Source organism: Protopterus annectens, chromosome 5.part0, assembly GCF_019279795.1.
Source record: "Protopterus annectens isolate FY-2018-M chromosome 5.part0, PAN1.0, whole genome shotgun sequence".
NCBI classification, from domain to species: Eukaryota; Metazoa; Chordata; order Ceratodontiformes; family Protopteridae; genus Protopterus; species Protopterus annectens.
The window spans coordinates 1,638,747,159-1,638,765,231 of record NC_056735.1 but is presented as its reverse complement, the minus strand read 5'-3'; the positions used below and the strand labels follow the sequence as shown (position 1 = coordinate 1,638,765,231).

Sequence of the window (18,073 nt, the reverse complement as noted above, 5' to 3'; positions counted from 1 at the left end):
ATCTTCAGTATTTTAGAAAATGACCACATTTCCTCTAGTATAAAATATGGTTCAAAACAGTGGCTTCCTCAGAAACACTAGCAGATTTTTATTTCATCAATTCTCTGACAACCTAATCTGATGACTTTCCTCTGCCAGTTCTCTTGCTTTTTATCTGTGAATTAATATCCATCTTGAAGAAATGAAAAAAAAATAGTCAAACACAAAAACCTGTAATGAAAAGACTGGCAATGGTTTACAACCTCAATTTCAGAACATAACTTGTACAGGAGATTAAAAAAGAGAGAGAGAATCAGTACACAAATAAAAGAAAAATCGGATGTTGGTACCAAAGCAAGGACTGGTTTTACATTTAAGTGTCTTACACACTCAAGAAGGTTAAATGAACATTGGCATAGTTCAGCTAAATCCTTCACAGGGAATACAGCACTGGCAGTCAAACACTGATCAGCATGAAGACAATGTAGGCAGGGTTAAACCCCAAATATTATGATTTACTTTTAGAGTGTCTCTCCTCAAAAACAAACTCAAGGAGCAGTCTATCTAGCCTTGTCTAAGGCTACCAGCGTCAATAACTCCACATATTCATGTATCTGTAAATTAAGAGCAAGTAATATCAACATACTACACAAGTGAGACTTTACCATATGGTAACAGTTTAATTTATCCAACATCCACTATACCATAAACTAGAGTATGTACATTTGAAATGTGAGGTGGAGGATGGACTGACATTAAGCCAGAAAAGAGGGTTTGGACTGCATTTCTGACCAAGAAGTTAGGAATGTTCCAGTAAATCTACTTGGCTTGCAGAGCAGCAGTACAGCCCAAAGAGGAAAGTGTTTTTTTTTTTTAACACAAGCTGCTGATGTGGTAGTTTGTGCAATACTCCGCTGGGAAATAGAAGTTAACTTGTAGGGAACTGAAACAGAATTTACATATTACTCTCCTACGTACAATAACTGGGTTAAAAATTACAGAAGTTATACTTCACAAGAGCATGTGCATTTAATTAAAAGGTTTGAAACACATCCACTAATTATTTTAGATCATGCTCAAATAAAGAGTAAGATAAAGATGCAGTAAAAATGAGACACTGGTGCATTCCCACCAATTTGTTAAAAAAGAGGACTTTAAAGAATGGGTAGTATAAATGATTCAAGAGGTGGAAAAAAATTCTTCAGACAGAATAAACTTTAATGTGAAATAATTTTTATACTGCATTTTACATTGACATGAAAACACAAAGACTGGTGGATAACATGAAGGAGAGTTGAAAGAAATTGTTGTGGACTAAAATACTATATCAATGTAGTTAAAACGAGAGTATCAGAAATAGAAGGAAAGTAAAAAAAAAAGAAGAAACAGTTAAAGGGACTCAGTATATACATTTAAGCTGAAATATGTATTATAATGATTTGGGTGCTGTTAAATATGACAAACATAATAAATATGGATTGCAAGGATGTATTCTAAACAAATGATTACAATTACACAATCTGCAAAGATTCCATCTTGATCTTTGTATTTTTTTAGAATCTGTTTTAGGCCGAATTAGTCAATGTAGTGATCTAAAGTAGGCTAAGAACTTGGGAAACAATGAAACAGAATGATCTTACTGATATCAGTAAGACAGGTTTGAAATGTTAAATGGTTAAGTACTCATTTGGTTGTAAGTTATTTACGATGTAGTAGCATTAGTATTACAAAAATCATAATGTTTATAAAAGTAAAAATAAATCTGTTTAATGATTCAGGTGATACAGGAGTAGCTATAAGTAAAGAAAAGAAAATAAATGAATACTCTGAAAGTTATATCACTTAATATTATTAGAAGTTATGTACCTACCATAACGTTCCATGTTAGTTGTCTTCTCTCGCCTTCTTTCTTGCTGGATGGGTTCGGAGCCGATCCTCGGCTCCGACTCGGCACTTGCTTTAGCTCGAGAACTCCTTTTACCAGCTCGAGGCAACCCTATATCCCATGATGCAAGGGGGAACTACCTCAGATCTCGTCTGGCAGCTAACTTACCCTGCTAAAGACTATCCTAAGAGAATTAGGAACAATGGTTCCTAAAAGAAATCCTCATAACAACGTACCGGAGGAAACAATCTAATAGGAACTCTCCAAGATCTGTCCAGGCCAGGGGGAAGGAGGGAGGGACGCAAGAAAGAAGGCGAGAGAAGACAACTAACATGGAACGTTATGGTAGGTACATAACTTCTAAATGTTAAGTTGTCAATCTCGCCTTCATTCTTGCTGGATGGGACCGCGTCCCTAGCACCTGTATCCCGGGTGGCTCAATGGAACAGACTCTTGAGAACTGTGGAACAAAAACTGGCCCTATCTCTGGAGGCCAAATCCAACTTGTAATGAGAGACAAATGTATGAGGCGTGGCCCAAGTAGCCGCTGCACAAATGGTATCAATGGGTAGCCTATCCTGAAAGGCTGCAGAAGTGGATAGACTCCTGGTCGAGTGTGCTTTTGGCTTAGAAGATAGTTGTTTGCCTCTGAGAGAGTACACATAGGAAATGGTGGAAGTCAACCATCTGGATAAGGTCACTTTAGAAACTGGAAGACCTATCCTGTTTTCTGCATAGGAAACAATTGGTCCGATTTTCTAATTTGTTTAGTTCTATGCAAGTAGTACCTGAGCTGACGATGGACATCCAAAAAATGCAGTTTCTGTTCAGCTCTGTCAGAATAGTTAGGGAAAAAGACTGGTAGATCTATAGATTGGTTAATATTGGTTTGAGATACAACCTTGGGGAGAAAGGAAGGGTTAGTTCTTAACGATACCCTGTCCTTATGAAAAACCAAGTAAGGTGAACGAATGCAGAGAGCTTGAATCTCGGAAACCCTTCTTGCAGAAGTGACAGCCAGTAAAAATATAGTTTTCCACGTCAATAACTTCAAAGAACAAGAAGCAGACGGTTCGAAGGGAGGTAGTATCAAGGATGCCAACATTAAGTTTAGATCCCATTGCGGAGGAGGATGCTTTATAGGTGGTTTTAGGAGAAAAACTCCTCTCAAAAAGGCCTTGCATAATCTATGAGACATAATGTTATTGTCATGCAAGCCAGTATGATACTTGGAAATAGCAGCCAGTTGTACTTTGACTGTAGATGACGAGGATCCTGAATGAAAAACCTCCGCCAGGAAATCTAAAACAGAATGTATGGGAGCAGTAAAAGGATCAATATTTCTGGAGTTTGCCCAAATCGAAAAACGTCGCCACTTGCTAGCATAAATAGTCCTAGTGGACGACTTCAAAGAAGACACTAAAATGTCTCTGAGTCAGAAATCATTGGTAGCCTGGCTAGGGAAGGAAGTGGAGCAACCAAGCAGTGAGGTTGAGAGAATGAATGGCCCGGTGCTGCTGACCCGACTGATGGATCAAAAGATCCGGAACTGGGTCCAGATGCCATGGCTGCACCAGAAGGTGATGATGCAGAGACGGAAACCAAATTTGTCGAGGCCAATATGGAGCAATGAGGATCAATTTGGCTCTCAAAACGGTGGCTTTCTGAATGACTTGTGGAATCAAGGGAAAGGGAGGAAAAGCATAAAGAAGTCCCCGAGGCCAATCCTGGGTTAGAGAGTCTCTCAGGGGTTGACCTGGAAGGGAAATAGAGTGAAATAGTCTGGGCACTTGTTGTTTTGTTGGGTAGCGAAAAGATCGCAACAAGGAGTGCCCCACTTCAGAAAAATCTGATCCACTACTGATTGATTGAGAGACCACTCGTGAGGCATCAGAATAGATCTGCTCAGCCTGTCCGCCAATAGGTTGGACCTGCCGGGGATGTGCGTTGCTATCAGAAACCGCTGAGAAGAGATCGCCCATTGCCAAAGTCTGAGAGCTTCTCGACATAACGGATAGGACTTGGTTCCGCCCTGTTTGTTGATGTACCAGACCACGGACATGTTGTCCGTTTGTACTGCAATAGTCCCCGTGGGAAGAAAGTCGTCGAGGGCTTGCAATGTTAAAAGCACTGCTCTCATCTCCAGGACATTTATGTGCAGATGGTATTCTATGGGTTGCCACGTCCCGTGGACCATCCTGCCCTGATAATGCCCCCCCCACACCCGATCAGAGAGGCATCCGTAGTGACTGTGGCAACTGGAGGAGGGGGAATAAAGGGTCGTCCCTGATGAAGAAGAGGGGAAGATATCCACCAGCCCAGATGAGCCCTGCACGACTGTGTGACTAAGATTTCGTGTCTCATCGGAAGATTGTGGTACGACCACTGCGTGAATAACATCCACTGCAGGAGACGCATGTGGAAGCGAGCCAGTGGTAGAAGAACAATGGCCGCAGCCATAAGACCCAGAACCTTTAGGACAAATCTGGCTTTGATCTTGTTGCTTTGTAACAGAAGCCGAACAAATTTTTGGATGTCCAGAATTCTTTGATCTGTTAGTCTGGCTAACATTTTGACGGTGTTTAATTCTGCGCCTATAAAGGTGATAGATTGGCAAGGCAGCAGAGAAGATTTTTCGAAATTTACTGAAATTCCCAATTTCCTGTAAAGCTGTAGGGTGTAGTCTCTGGACTGAAGAAGCTGACACTTGGTGGTGGCGGAGAGGAGCCAGTCGTCCAAATAAGGAAACACCTGGAATCCTAGACGTCTCAGGTGAGCTGTGACCACTGCCATGCATTTGGTAAACACTCTGGGGGCTGAAGTGAGGCCAAAGGGCAGTGCTCTGAATTGGTAATGACTGGTCCCTAGCCGAAAGCGGAGAAACCTTCTGGAGCGTCTGTGAATCTTTATTGTGATAGTACGCATGCTGAAGGTCTATAGAGCACATCCAGTTGTCCTTGCCCAGAAAAGGCAGAATGGACTGAAGCGTGACCATCCGGAATCTTGCCTTCTTGATAAATCTGTTCAGATTGCTTAGGTCTAATATTGGTCTCCAATCTCCCGTCCTTTTGGGGACCAAAAAGAATCTTGAGTAGACGCCGGATCCTACTTGGTCTGTCGGCACTGTCTGGACGGCTCTTTTTTCTAGGAGTTTTGAAACCTCCTGTTCTGCCAAACCCCTTTGACCGGGTGAGATGTCTGGAAGGGATTGTAGAGGTACGGGAAACCTTTCGAAGGGGATCTTGTAACCCTTGGATATAATCGACTGTACCCACTTCTCTTGGGATAGGGATTGCCAGGCTACTGGGTACAGTGTAATCCTTCCCCCGACTGCCTCCAAGGGTGGACAGTCGGGCAACACCTCAGGGATGTTGAAAGGGCTTTTCAGGAAGAGACTCCCTGTTGCCCTGGTTCTGAGGACCCCCCCTGCCTCTAGGGCAGCGTCTATTGTCGTTACCCCCTCTGCCTCTAGGGGTAAACTGACCACGTGTGTCCGGTGTAGCTCCTTGGGCTTTACGGAACCACATCTTCCCCCCCTTCTGACCCTTGGGATATGGTCTAGAAGGAGTGGAAAATTGGACTCCAACAGCAGAAAGAGTTTTACCATCCTGCTCACACCTGGTCAAAGTATCCTTCACCTGAGGTCCGAACAAAGCCGAACCATCAAAGGGGGTATTGGTGAAGGACACCTTAAAGGGGTCCGCAAAATTACACAGCCGCATCCAGGCTTGGCGTCTAAGAGCCACTCCTGTGCCTGCGGCCCTGCTCGCTCCATCGGCAGCATAAGATATGAGCCACATGGAGGAGTTAGATATGGAATTCAGGATAGCAAGCTGTGAGGCAATCTTTTCCTGAGCCCCAGCAGCAGAAGGATCCTGGACTACTTCACCCAGTTCTTTGAGAATATCTCGTTGAAGCCTGGTGAAGTGACAAAGATAATTCAGCGAACGCATAGCAAAGGTCGCTGAGGAAAACATCCGCTTTCCATACCTGTCCATGGTCCTAGAATCCTTGTTAGGAGGATGGACAGGTACTGAAGGATCCACCAGTTCCTTCTTAGTGGCCGCCGCCACCACCATAGCATCCACAGAGACACCTTTGGAAAGGAACTGTTTATCCGAAGGGGCCGTAATGAATTTGGATGGTCTTCTGGGGACAGGTTCCACAGAATCTGGAGCCGCCCACGCCTTCAGAGCCACTACCTGCATGAGTGGGTCGAAAGGCGGAGACACCCAAGGAGGTGGAGGGTCGGGATCCAAAAGCCTCCAGGTATACCGACTCATCCTCGGAGGGGTCAATAGAGGGCCAATTCCCCCTCTGTTTGAGGAGCTCAAGGATGTCTGAAAAGGAGACATCCTCAGAGGGGGACCGTGGGGAACCCTCCGACTCATCTAAGTCGGTATCAGATGTAGTAGACTCAGGGGAGTCTGTGTGTTTCCTCTTACACGTCCTCTTCCGAGGGGGTTCCCCTGCAGGATCAGGAGAGACCTCGGAAGAGGAGGAAATTCCCAATGGGGAAACCTGGGGCGATGGATCCCTGGGCCTGTGAGCAAGAGGTTGACAAGAGGCATCTGCAGGCACTGAAGAGGGAGGAGCTAGAGGGATGGACCGTTGACCAGGCTCAGAGGCCAGGACACTCCTCATCACCTCAAAGGCTCCCCTCCCCGGGAGGCCGGTACACACCCGCTCCGAAGAAACAGGAATGGCCGGCTCCAAAGAGAGAGAAAGCTCCGAGGCCGATGTCGGCGCCGAGCTTACCAAAGCCGAAGCCCGAGAGGGAGGCGGGTCGGACAAGGGTCCGATGCCACTAGCCCCTCGGGCCGACAGTGGAAACCCGGCGGCCGGATCCCTCCAAGGAAGGTCTCAAGGAGGAGATCGGGCCGAGGCAGCGGAGCCGAAGGATGTATCGGCTCCGGCATCGAAACAGTCGCTGTCCCAAGAAGCTCCGGCTCCGAACTCCGGTGTGGAGTCGGAGGAGGAAGTTCAAGGATTGGGGCTATAGCCGAAGTCTGTTGAGACGGGCTATGGAGCATTTGGGCCAGTGCCTGAGACTTCAACAGCCTGCTTACCACCCTCTCCAAATCGTGGTCAGACAGCCTGGAAGATCTCGAAGATCGGCTCCGATGGCTCCGCTCCGACAAAAGAGGAGACCCCGGGCAGTGGATACTCAGTATAGAAGGGGACCGAGATCTCTTACGGGTCGAAGCCATCGGAGCCGAAGTCCCTTTAACTCCAGATGGAGCCGAGGATATCTCGGCTCCGATGCTGGATAAAGTGTCGGCTCCAGCCGGAGCCGACAAAGCCACAGTAGTCAGGGTATCGGAGCTGGCCGGCGCCGAACCCACTACTTGAACAGAAGATATATCGGCTCCGGCGGGCGATGTCGGCTCGACGGAGCGGGAGCCACCGGAGGAGGCTTGGACACTGTAGCCTGAGCCTTCGGTGGCTTAGGAGGTTTTCCTGACCCTAATTTAGGAGGAGAACCTTCTGGCTTAAGTAAGCCTCGGAGGATGAGCTTATTCCTCCTTTCCTGCAGGACTCTCTGGCTAAAAGCATGACACAAAGCACAGGAGTCCTGCAGGTGCAAAGGCCCCAGGCAATAAACACAAGAAGTGTGACCGTCTGTCAGAGACATTTTCTGACAGCACTGGTCACACTTCTTGAAGCCTGAGACCTTGCCTTCCTTTGACATCCTAAGAGGATGGAAACACAAACAATCCCAACAAACACACAAATTAATCCCTTACACAAACACACAGGAAGGGAATAACCAATGGGGAACTAGGCCTGACTAAAAAACTTTAGATTAAAGACTATAAAAAGTTTGAAAACAAGGGAATAGGGTGGGCTGTAACTAACTACAGACTAAACTGACACTAAAAGGGAAAAATAAACCCCTAACTAATCTTTTTCTTATTTCACAAAGAAAAACTTACCTCAGCTGGCAAAGGAGACCTCTTTCGCTAAGCGGCAAACGAGATCTGAGGTAGTTCCGCCTTGCATCATGGGATATAGGGTTGCCTCGAGCTGGTAAAAGGAGTTCTCGAGCTAAAGCAAGTGCCGAGTCGGAGCCGAGGATCGGCTCCGAACCCATCCAGCAAGAATGAAGGAGAGATTGACAACTTAACATATAGCACTAACAATGGCAATAAAATAAGTTCACTATTTAAATTTCTGAATATTAATACAGTAAAGGTGGTTTTGCTTCAAGAAACATATTTATTAGAAAAGGACATAAAATACATACATAATAAAGATTATGAACTTCCAGCAGTTTCAACCTTTAAAGAGAAGAAAACAGAAACAACAACCCTATGGGAAAAAACAACATTTGTGCCAATATTTTTATTTGGATTTTCTGACACAATGGGTTTATGTCTTTAGTTATTTCAGAATACAATAAAAATGTTTTACTACATCAAATATGTATTCGTTTCCAAGAAAAATAAAAAAATGAGACAAGTGCATAAAAGGAAACTAGGATTTATGCTCTTTATGCCCTAGCAAAAGTACTTAAGAAATGGACTGAATGTGTAAACCTTAAAAATATATAATTGTAGAGAAACATTATTTGTTTTCACAGACAATTCTTATGCATTTTGAACCCTAACTAGAACAGAGTGCACGCACAGAGAGTAGTTGATCTACAAACCAAACAACATACACTAGTAGTCATATCTTGCCCTTTAAGATGTAAGATATGATCAGGTAAATCTTACAGTGAATATCAGGGAATTTTCTTTAATCTCTAGAATTCCAGCATATTTAATTAACCAGACAGATTTTAAAGAGTGGTTGCACAAAGAAATCGAAGAACAGGTGTAAAATAGAATTACAAAATGGGAGGACAGAATTATAAAATAGGAGAATACTATTAAAATACTGCAAGAGAAACTACATACTGAAAACCACAATGTACAGAAGGAAATCAAATGCAGTACTAAGTTAGTTATGGAAATAATGACAACACATTGACACACAGAACATAATTAGCATTAGACAAAGTTAAACTTACAGTCATACTATGACATCTAAAGGCTTACACAAACTTGATAATAGAACCAAACTAAATAATAAAACTAACAAAATTGTATGCAAAATATTGAAAAGGATGAAAAACACTTCAGATACAGAAGAAATGTAATAACTTTTTAATAAATACTATGAAGAATTAAATAACAAAGAACAACAAGACTTGGAGGAACTAAAGAAATTTTAATGAACATTAAAGTCCAGAATGAACAAAACACACAGTTATTAAAAATATAACATTAAACTAAAGATCAGTTAAAGGAACATAAAAAGAAAACACTCCTAGTTTGAACCATATTATTCCTGAATATCTAAATTATTACACAAAGATACAATACATTTATTGGAAAAATGTGTTTTTGATGGTGCAGAAAGGTAAAGATATTCCCCATCATGAAGTACTCAATACCTCCAACACTGCAGTAAGGGAAAGATCATGAACCTACTTCCCTACTAAATACAGAATGCATTTTTTTTATTTTAATAACTTTTAGCAGTGTAAAAGTCCTAAGAATGTAATTCATAAAGATCAAATGGGATTTATACTTCATGCACAAACCAAGGATAATATTTAAAACAAATGGGTCTAAGCTGGCAGTTACAAGTCTAGCTCTAGAAAAAAATGCTTTAGTTATTAGAACTCCATAGATTTCAAGAATAATTTATTAAAAAATCTATAACAAGATTCTAAAACACACATTTAAATCAGTTCCTTTTAAAGTCAAGGATTTAAACTAAATAAAGGAACAAAACAAGGTTGCCCTCTCTTTCCTTTAATGTGTGTATTAGTAACTGAACTATTTGCAAATTATATTAGAAATAACACCAGAACTGAAGGCTTTAAATTTAATGAAATATGTCAGTCTAAAATGTAACCATTTGGGGAAAATGTCTTATTGAAAATATGATATAAACAATTAATTTAAAGAAAAGTATGACTCATTTTTTAATTCTAAAATTACATTTAATAATGGCAAAAAAATAATTGTTATAAGTTAATCAGAACTTAAACAAGATTGTTTCTACAGGTACTGCTTGTTATCAGCTAAAAATGTACTGAATATCTAGAAATATATGCATATCTCAGACAATCCACATTCCATTATAAAAAAGTACAGCAATGTGATTAAGGAGTTTAATAATAATAAACAAGTGGAATAAGACTTTTTTAATTTAAGGACAGATTGAAGATACCTAAAATAATATAACTTCTCAAAATATTACATGTTATTCAAACAAGTGCTTTGGTTCATGGAAAAAGAAGCTATTAAAAATAAACAAGATACTGTTAAATTTATTATGGCATCTAAGATTCGAAAGAGCTTACACAAACTACATCAAAATATGCAGTATAGGAGGAAATGGATTTACAGCTGATGAAAATTATGTCTTAGTATTATTTTTCAAAACTATCTTATATTGGTTAAACCATTACTATAATACACAATGGAAGTTAAGACATAACGCTATGTGTGATTATTCATTATTAAAATATATTTCCTTTTCTTTGAATATTGTAAATAATACAGAACTATGGATAACTAAAAATCATTGTATTCCTACCTCCAGATTAAAAATATCAAAATATATTAATATTCAAATAAAAACCTCCACAATTTACACTTAAATACTCTGCATTAAAGACCTTGTTATTTACTATTTGTCTTTGGCATGCACACAAAGCTTTATTGAAAGCAAAATATTAGAATTAAAACAAAAGCTCATTTATTGGTCACATTTTCTAAACTGAGTCACCACTATATCACCAGATAGGTTTGGGGCTAAATCTAAACTGAAACTTGAAAACTGGGTCCTAATTTATAACATAAGATTAAAAATGAAGGGGAAAAATTTAGTGACAGAAAAAAAAATAGTTATCCAAAAAATTTAGACTACTACTTTATAAGTATAAATGGCAATAGGGACATAAAGCCTTCTTTATGCAACCTACATAAACTGATATTAGTTATAGAAACAAAAAAAGATAACGTATACTGGAATTATACTAAATATGGATTATAAAGAGTAACAGATGACAATAGTGAACACTGATTTTAAAATCTGTAGGTTTGACAGCAACCAGCATCTTCTGGAAAAACTTCACTTAGAAGAAGACAGAAATTATACTACACCATACAAAATTTAACAATATATAAAAGACTGAAGATGTCTGTTGGAAATGTAACAAAACAATGAAAGTAGACTGGTATTGTATATTTTTAAATGAGAGAAAAATAGTAAATATTGGGAAGATATCCAGATCTTTATAAAGTTTTGCAAACTGAAAGATGTCCTTGATATTAACAAATGCTTAAATTCCTGGATACATTAATGCTCACAATACGTTCATTTAGGGGCTTTATTGGCCACAACAAGAAAAGCTGCCACAATGCATTGGAAAAACAAATCCCTATTAAGTAAAATTGAGTTTGTTAATTGAGCCACTATTATATGCCATAATGAAATGTGCTCTTTTTTATTTGAGATGAAATGGTAAAAAAATTATTATCAATACTGAGATAAGTTAAAATTGCTATTATAAAAGTACAGATGAATATGTCAATTGAACTTGATTTTAAACTGCATGTAATGTCTCATATTAAAAAGTGCGATTTAATTTATTTAACAGTTATGTACATCAAAGATTTCAAATAAAAAAAATATTGGCAAAGAATACTACAAATAGAATGTACAATTAATGCTAAATATTACAAAACCTGAGCCTAATTTTTATATTAGCTGAAAATTATTTTGGAATTTGCGATTACTGAAAGCAGTAACTGCATACCTCCATAATCAATCAATTAATAAAGCATATCAATAAACTAAAACAGGTCTGACCACAACAAACCAGAGTATGATTACAATTGTGTACAAACAAAATGACTGACTGTACAGTTCTGGGGTTATTTTACCAGAAGTATCCTGCCTGTTCTCAACTGACTTTTTTTCTGCTGGGTTCACCAATTTAATATTCAAGAGTCTGAATGACTCCACACTAATAGGCTGACATGCTTAGCTCATACAGTAAGTAGATGATGTAGTAAAGTGAAGCTGACTCCCACTAGCTTACTGTGTAATACACCCTAAGCCCTGTATAACCAATGTCCAACAGTTTGGGCCTTCCAGCATATTAAGCCCTTACTTTCACAAATTCTATATTTGGCGCTGTTTTATAGAAAAATAAACAACTTAAAGAGGAGGCACCTACCAAGTGTGCTTTATGACCTACCTTGCATTAACAATATTACCAGCATTGAGCTCCACCATTTCTTCAAATCCAATGGCAAATATATCATAAGGTTTACTTTTCTTGTCTGAAATTTCAAAAGATAAGTATATCATTTAATTTTGTATTCAGAATTTGTATAGAAGCAGTATCTGTTTCCCCTTAGCTGTCTTGCATTTTATCTCTTCTGTGTAAACTAGCATTACATAAAAAGTTCTACAGTCAAAACTTCTCCTTAATAGGCTAGGATTCCAGTCAATCACTGAAATGTTGCTGCATCTTTCAAGATCTACAGCTGTGAGTACAACAAGCAAGCATCAACAACTCACTGAAAAATGAACATATGACTTGCATTTTGATTTCTAAGAGACTCAGAACACATCATGAAACAAAACAGTTGTCTAAAAAGAACTTCACCTTCTACCTGACAACTGTAAACTTTTGACTTATATGACTACTGCCAATAAAAAAAAAGAAGTTATGTACTCACCATAACATTCCATCTGAGTAGTTGTACTTCATTTGTTTTCAACCTGTGGGTTTTGGATCCACATCGGATCCGACACGGCTGCATTTTCCATATATGGATCTGAGCTCCAGACTCCTCCCCTTACTCATAATGCCCCCATCTCCCTTCTCCCTTCAGATCGAGTTTGCTGCCTAAAAGGTATCATATACCCAACCCAATATCGCTTTATCATAACAGGAATCTCCATGACACTCCCAGTTCTGGACAGAGTCAAGGGCGATGCACTTTATACAAAGCTAAACACAGCCTGCATCCATGATAAGGTCAGGGGGAAGGGGGAAGGGGGGGGGGGTTGAAGACAAATGAAGTACAACTTCTCAGATGGAACGTTATGGTGAGCACATAACTTCTTTATCTGAAGTAGTTTACTTTACTTGATCTTCAACCTGTGGGACAAAGTCCCTAGTTACCATAAAGTCCTGGGTGGCCCTCATGGAAGGATATTCCAAAGCACCGCAGAGCCAAAGGATGCTCTATTCCGAGACACAATATCCAACTTGTAATGACAAATGAAGGTATGAGATGAGGACCAAGTAGCTGCCGAGCAGATATCATCCAGAGACACCCTAGACCAAAAGGCAGCTGATGTAGCCATAGATCTGGTGAAGTGTGCCTTCACTTGTCCTGGCAGGGACCTACCTTTCACCTCATAGGCTTGAGCAATGCACAAGGAAATCCAGCAAGCAATTGTTACCTTGGAAACTGGCTTGCCTAAAAAAGGTTTAGCATAACACACAAATAACTGGTCAGATTTGCGAAAGGGCTTTGTTCTATGTAAATAAAATCTCAGTTGTCTTATGAACATCAAGCAGGATGCAACTTGTATTCCCCTTTGTTCTAGAATTTGGGGAAGAAAACTGGTAAATTTATCATCTGGTTAATACTGGCTTCCAAGGCCACTTTAGGAAGAAAGGATGGATTAGTATGCAACAACACTCTATCCTTGTGAAAGATCATGTAAGGCACCTTAATAGAAAGAGCTTGAAGCTCTGATACTCTTCTGGCTAAGGTAATCGCCACTAAAAAAGCAGTTTTCCATGTCAAAAACTGTAGATCAACAGGAGCTGCAGGTTCGAAGGGTGCAGAAATCAATGCCTGTAACACTAAGGTAAGATCCCATGGAGGCGTAGGATCCTTAATTGGAGGTCTAAGTAGAAAGGTCCCCTTAAGGAAGGTTTTACAAAGTTTGGAAGAAGCCAGGCAAGACATATTCACCCCCACATGGAAATTAGAGATAGCTGCCAGTTGCACCTTCATTGTGTAAGAACTAGCACCCTGATGGAAGATGCTGGCCAAAAAATCTAAGATTGCAGAAAGAGGAGCCGTGAAAGGATCCAAAACCCACTGAGTGGCCCATATGGAAAAAGTCTCCATTTACTACGATACATCTTTCTGGTGGAGGATTTGTGAACCACCACCAAAATGGACTTTACAGGGGATGACAATCCGGGAGTCCTGATAATCATGGGAACTGGAGCAGCAAAGCCGTGAACTTCAGACTATCCAGATCTGGGTGAGGGATCCCTGAGAGATGAGAAAGAAGATCCGGAACTGGATCCAATGTCCATGGAGGAACAACTAGCTGAGACCACAGTGAAAGGAACCACCTGGCGAGGCCAGAATGGGGCAATGAGGATAACCATGCCCCCAGCCTTCGAGCTTTCTGAAGAAACTTGAATATAAACGGAAGTGCAGAATAAGCATAGAGGAGACTGGGAGGCCAAGCATGAACCAGTGCATCTCTGGGGGCTTCGTTCAGAGCAAAAAATTTCCTGCATTTCACATTGGAAGGAGATGTGAAGAGATCACAGCAAGGCTGACCCCACTTTAGAAAGATCTCTTCTGCTACTGAAGGATTCAGAGACCACTCGTAAGGCATCAGATCGATGACCTGAGCCTGTCCCCTAGAATGTTGGACCGCCCCAGAATGTGCATCACTACTAGAAAACGGCTGGAGGAGATTGCCTATTCCCACACTCTCATGACTTCTCGACAGAGGGGATAAGATCTGGTTCCCCCTTGTTTGTTGATGTACCAGACTACTGACATATTGTCTGAATGGCAATCGTCCCTAGAGGAAGATGGGCATGAAGTGCTTGCAACGCCCAAGAACCACCCTCATCTCTAGAACGTCGATATGCAACTCTGTCTGGAAGGGGGACCATGTGCCTTGGACCGTCCTTCCCGAGCAGTGCCCCCCCACCCTAGCTGGGAGGTGTCCATGGTCATCGTGGATTGGGGAAAAACAGGGTGAAAGGAACGTCACTTGAGGATATCCGGAGATTAAATCCACCAATGAATGGAGTCCCTGCATGCCCTCGAGATTCTCACTAGAAAGGTGAGAGGAAGGTCTAACAGGGACCACTGCAAGTGTACACTGAAGAACTCTCATATGAAGCCGAGCCAATGGCAGAAGGTTGATTGTGGCCACCATGGAACCTAATGCCCTGAGAACTGCTGAGGCTGTGGGGACTTGAGCATAAAGAATTTGTAAGACATACAATCTTAAAGGGCGTATCCTGTCCGGGGTGAGAAAAACCTTCATTTGAAGAGTGTCCAAATGTGCCCCAATAAAGTCCAGAATCTGGACCGACTCTAGAGAAGATTTATTCAGATTGATGGCAATACCCAGATTGTTTGCTAATTAGATGAAGTAATCCCTGGCCTGACATAGTAGATGCTCTGAGAGGGCAGCAAAGAGCCAATCATCAGGTATGGAAATAACTGAATACTCTGGAGCCTCAGGTGAGCCGCTACAACTACCATCACTTTAGTAAACACCCCGGGGGCTGTGGTGAGACCAAGGGAAGAGCTCTGAACTGGTAGTGATCGAGTCCCAGCCGAAAGCGAAAAAACCACCGGGAGCACCTGTCCATTTTGACATGGTGGTATGCATCCTGGAGATCGATCAAACACATCCAGTCTGTGGCCTGCAGAAAGGGCAGGATAGATTGAAGCGTGACCATCCGAAATTTTGTCTTGGTTACTGATAGGTTCAATGTGGACATATCCAAGATAGGTCTGAGGTCCCCTGTTTTCTTTGGCACTAAAAAAAACTTGGAGTAAACGTCAAGTCCAGACTGGTCTTGGGGGACTGGTTGGATGAGTCAGTTCTTCAGCAGCTTTCCTATTTCTAGCACTGCTTCCTACTGTTGCATGGGTGGGACATCTGAGAGGAGTTTGTTTGGATGGGGATGTTTCTTGAATGGAAAGAAATATCCTCTGAATATGATTCACACACCCAGCGATCTTTCATAATGGACTCCTATACCTTCAGGTGTAGCAACAGGTGACCCCCACCTGCCTTCAGAGATGAGCAGTCAGGCGACCCCCTCAGGGCTGCTGCCCAGGTCCCTCCAAAAAGGGTTCTCGGGACCCAAAATTCCTAGGACCACCTCTGTCTCTCGACGGCGTCTGTTCTGACCTCCTCTGCCTCTGGGGGATGGAGAATCCTGAGCGTCCCAGGAAAACACCTGAGACTTCCGGAACCACATCTTCTTCGTTCCTCGTTGATTCCTGGAAATGGATCTTTGAGGAGAGGAGAAGAGGATCCCAATGGCAGACAGTGTCTTCTCATCCTTCTCGCTCTAGACCAGAGTCTCTTTCACTGACTTCCTGAAGAGGGAAGAACCATCATAGGGGGCGTTAATGAAAGACGCCTTGAAGGGCTCCAAAATTTGACACAGTTGGAGCCAGGTGTGATGCCTGATAGCAACGCCTGTTACGGCTGCCCTTGCAGCCCTCTACGTAGCATGAGACAGCAGTCACATGGACGTGTTGGCAACCGCTTTTAGAGTGGCCATTCGGGCAGAGAAGGTCTTTTTGGCCTCCTCTGACATGGACTCTGGGGAACACTCCGTGATTTCCTTCACTAGATCTCTCTGAAGTCTAATGACATGTGTCATATAGTTCAGCACCCTCACCGAGAAGATAGCTGAAGCATATACTCACTTTCCAAAGGGAGGCCACAGTGGTGCAGCAGTTAGCGTTGCTGCCTCACAGCAAGAGGTTCTCCGGTTCGATCCTCGGCTGGGGTGCCTTCTGTATGGAGTCTGCATGACCTCCCTGTGATTGAGTGGGTTTCCTCCGGGTGCTCCGGTGTCCTCCCACATCCCAAAGACATGCTGTAGGTGGATTGGACACTCTAAATTGGCCCTAGGCATGAGTGCGTGTGTGTGTGTGCCTTCTGTGGAAGGTTGGGCGCCGGGCTGGCAACTCGACACTGTAAAATTCCACTGCCAATCATGAGCGGACAGGTGATCCATTGTGGCAACCCCTAACTGGGAAAAAGCCAAAAGAAGAAGAAGATACTCGCTTCCCAAAACAGTCCATCGCTCTTGATTCTCGATCAGGGGAATGAACTGTGGAGCTCTCCTGAGCGAGCTCCTTCTTGGTGGCAGCCGACACCATCATCCCATCTACCGGGGACCCTTTGTTCCAATGCATCCTGTCTGAAGGGGACTCAATACTTTGTTGGGCGCTTAGGGATGGGCTCTACAGTGTCTGACTTCTTCCATGCTCTGAATGTTATCAACTTCATGAGCAGATCAGCTGGAGGGGACACCCAAGAGGTAGATGGGCCCGACCTGAATGCCTCCAGGAACACGGACTTGTTTGAGGTCAGTTTGAGGGCTGACCATTCCCCTCTGGAGAAGGAGCTCTGTGATGTCTCCAAAGGAGGCATCCGCGGGGGTGACCTTGGGGAACCTTCCCCTTTATCCAAGTCCGTGTCTTCTATGACAGACTCTGGTTGAGAGTCCAAGTGCCTCCTCTTACACTTATGTCTGTGGGGTACCTCCTCAGGGGGATGACTCACAAACCTTTTGATGTTCCACTGGAACTCCCTGGGACATAGCAACCACGGGCCATCCCTGAGATGACAAGACGGTCGGAACCGCATTCAGAGCCAAGGGGGTCGGGACAGAGTCTGAGGACAAAATGGTCAGAGGCCTCGATACCAAGAGAACCCTCTCCACCACGTCGAATGCAGAGGTGTAGGGAACCTCTTGGGACGTACTGGCGGGGCCTGTCCCCCTCTGACCCGACAGAGCCTCTGAGCAGACAGCACCCCTCGGATCCGACCCCAAGGCTACGGCTCCATGAGCCTTGCTTTGATACCATCGGATCTGGTAAGCTCAAGGCAATGGCCGGCATCGAGGTATATGGTATCATCAGCGCCGACCCCTCAACTCAGATAGTCCTCAGATCAAAGAAAGTACAGTTTTGTACCTACCAAAAATGTAGATGTCCGATAGGAATGCATTTGCAGTCCTTACAAATGGGTTGTCCTGTCGTCAGGCAGCCCCTCGGTCGGCCGTATTCCAAAGTCTGGGTCCGGCTTCGGCTGGTGTCGCACTTCACCCGACGTCATAGCTGCAGTTTTTCGGGTATAAAGGCATCAGCCGACGCCATTTTCCTC

The 18,073-nt window shown here is 42.7% G+C and overlaps 1 protein-coding gene across 1 annotated transcript in view; it reads right to left on the bottom strand.

The window, feature by feature from the left end:
• Positions 1–18,073, bottom strand: part of SYNJ1 (synaptojanin 1) — a 2,168,218-nt gene that overhangs the window by 1,102,640 nt on the left and 1,047,505 nt on the right. The window contains exon 15 of the mRNA XM_044071423.1: positions 12,129–12,213. Coding sequence (XP_043927358.1) covers positions 12,129–12,213 — 85 coding nt within the window. The remainder of the gene's footprint in view (positions 1–12,128; positions 12,214–18,073) is intronic.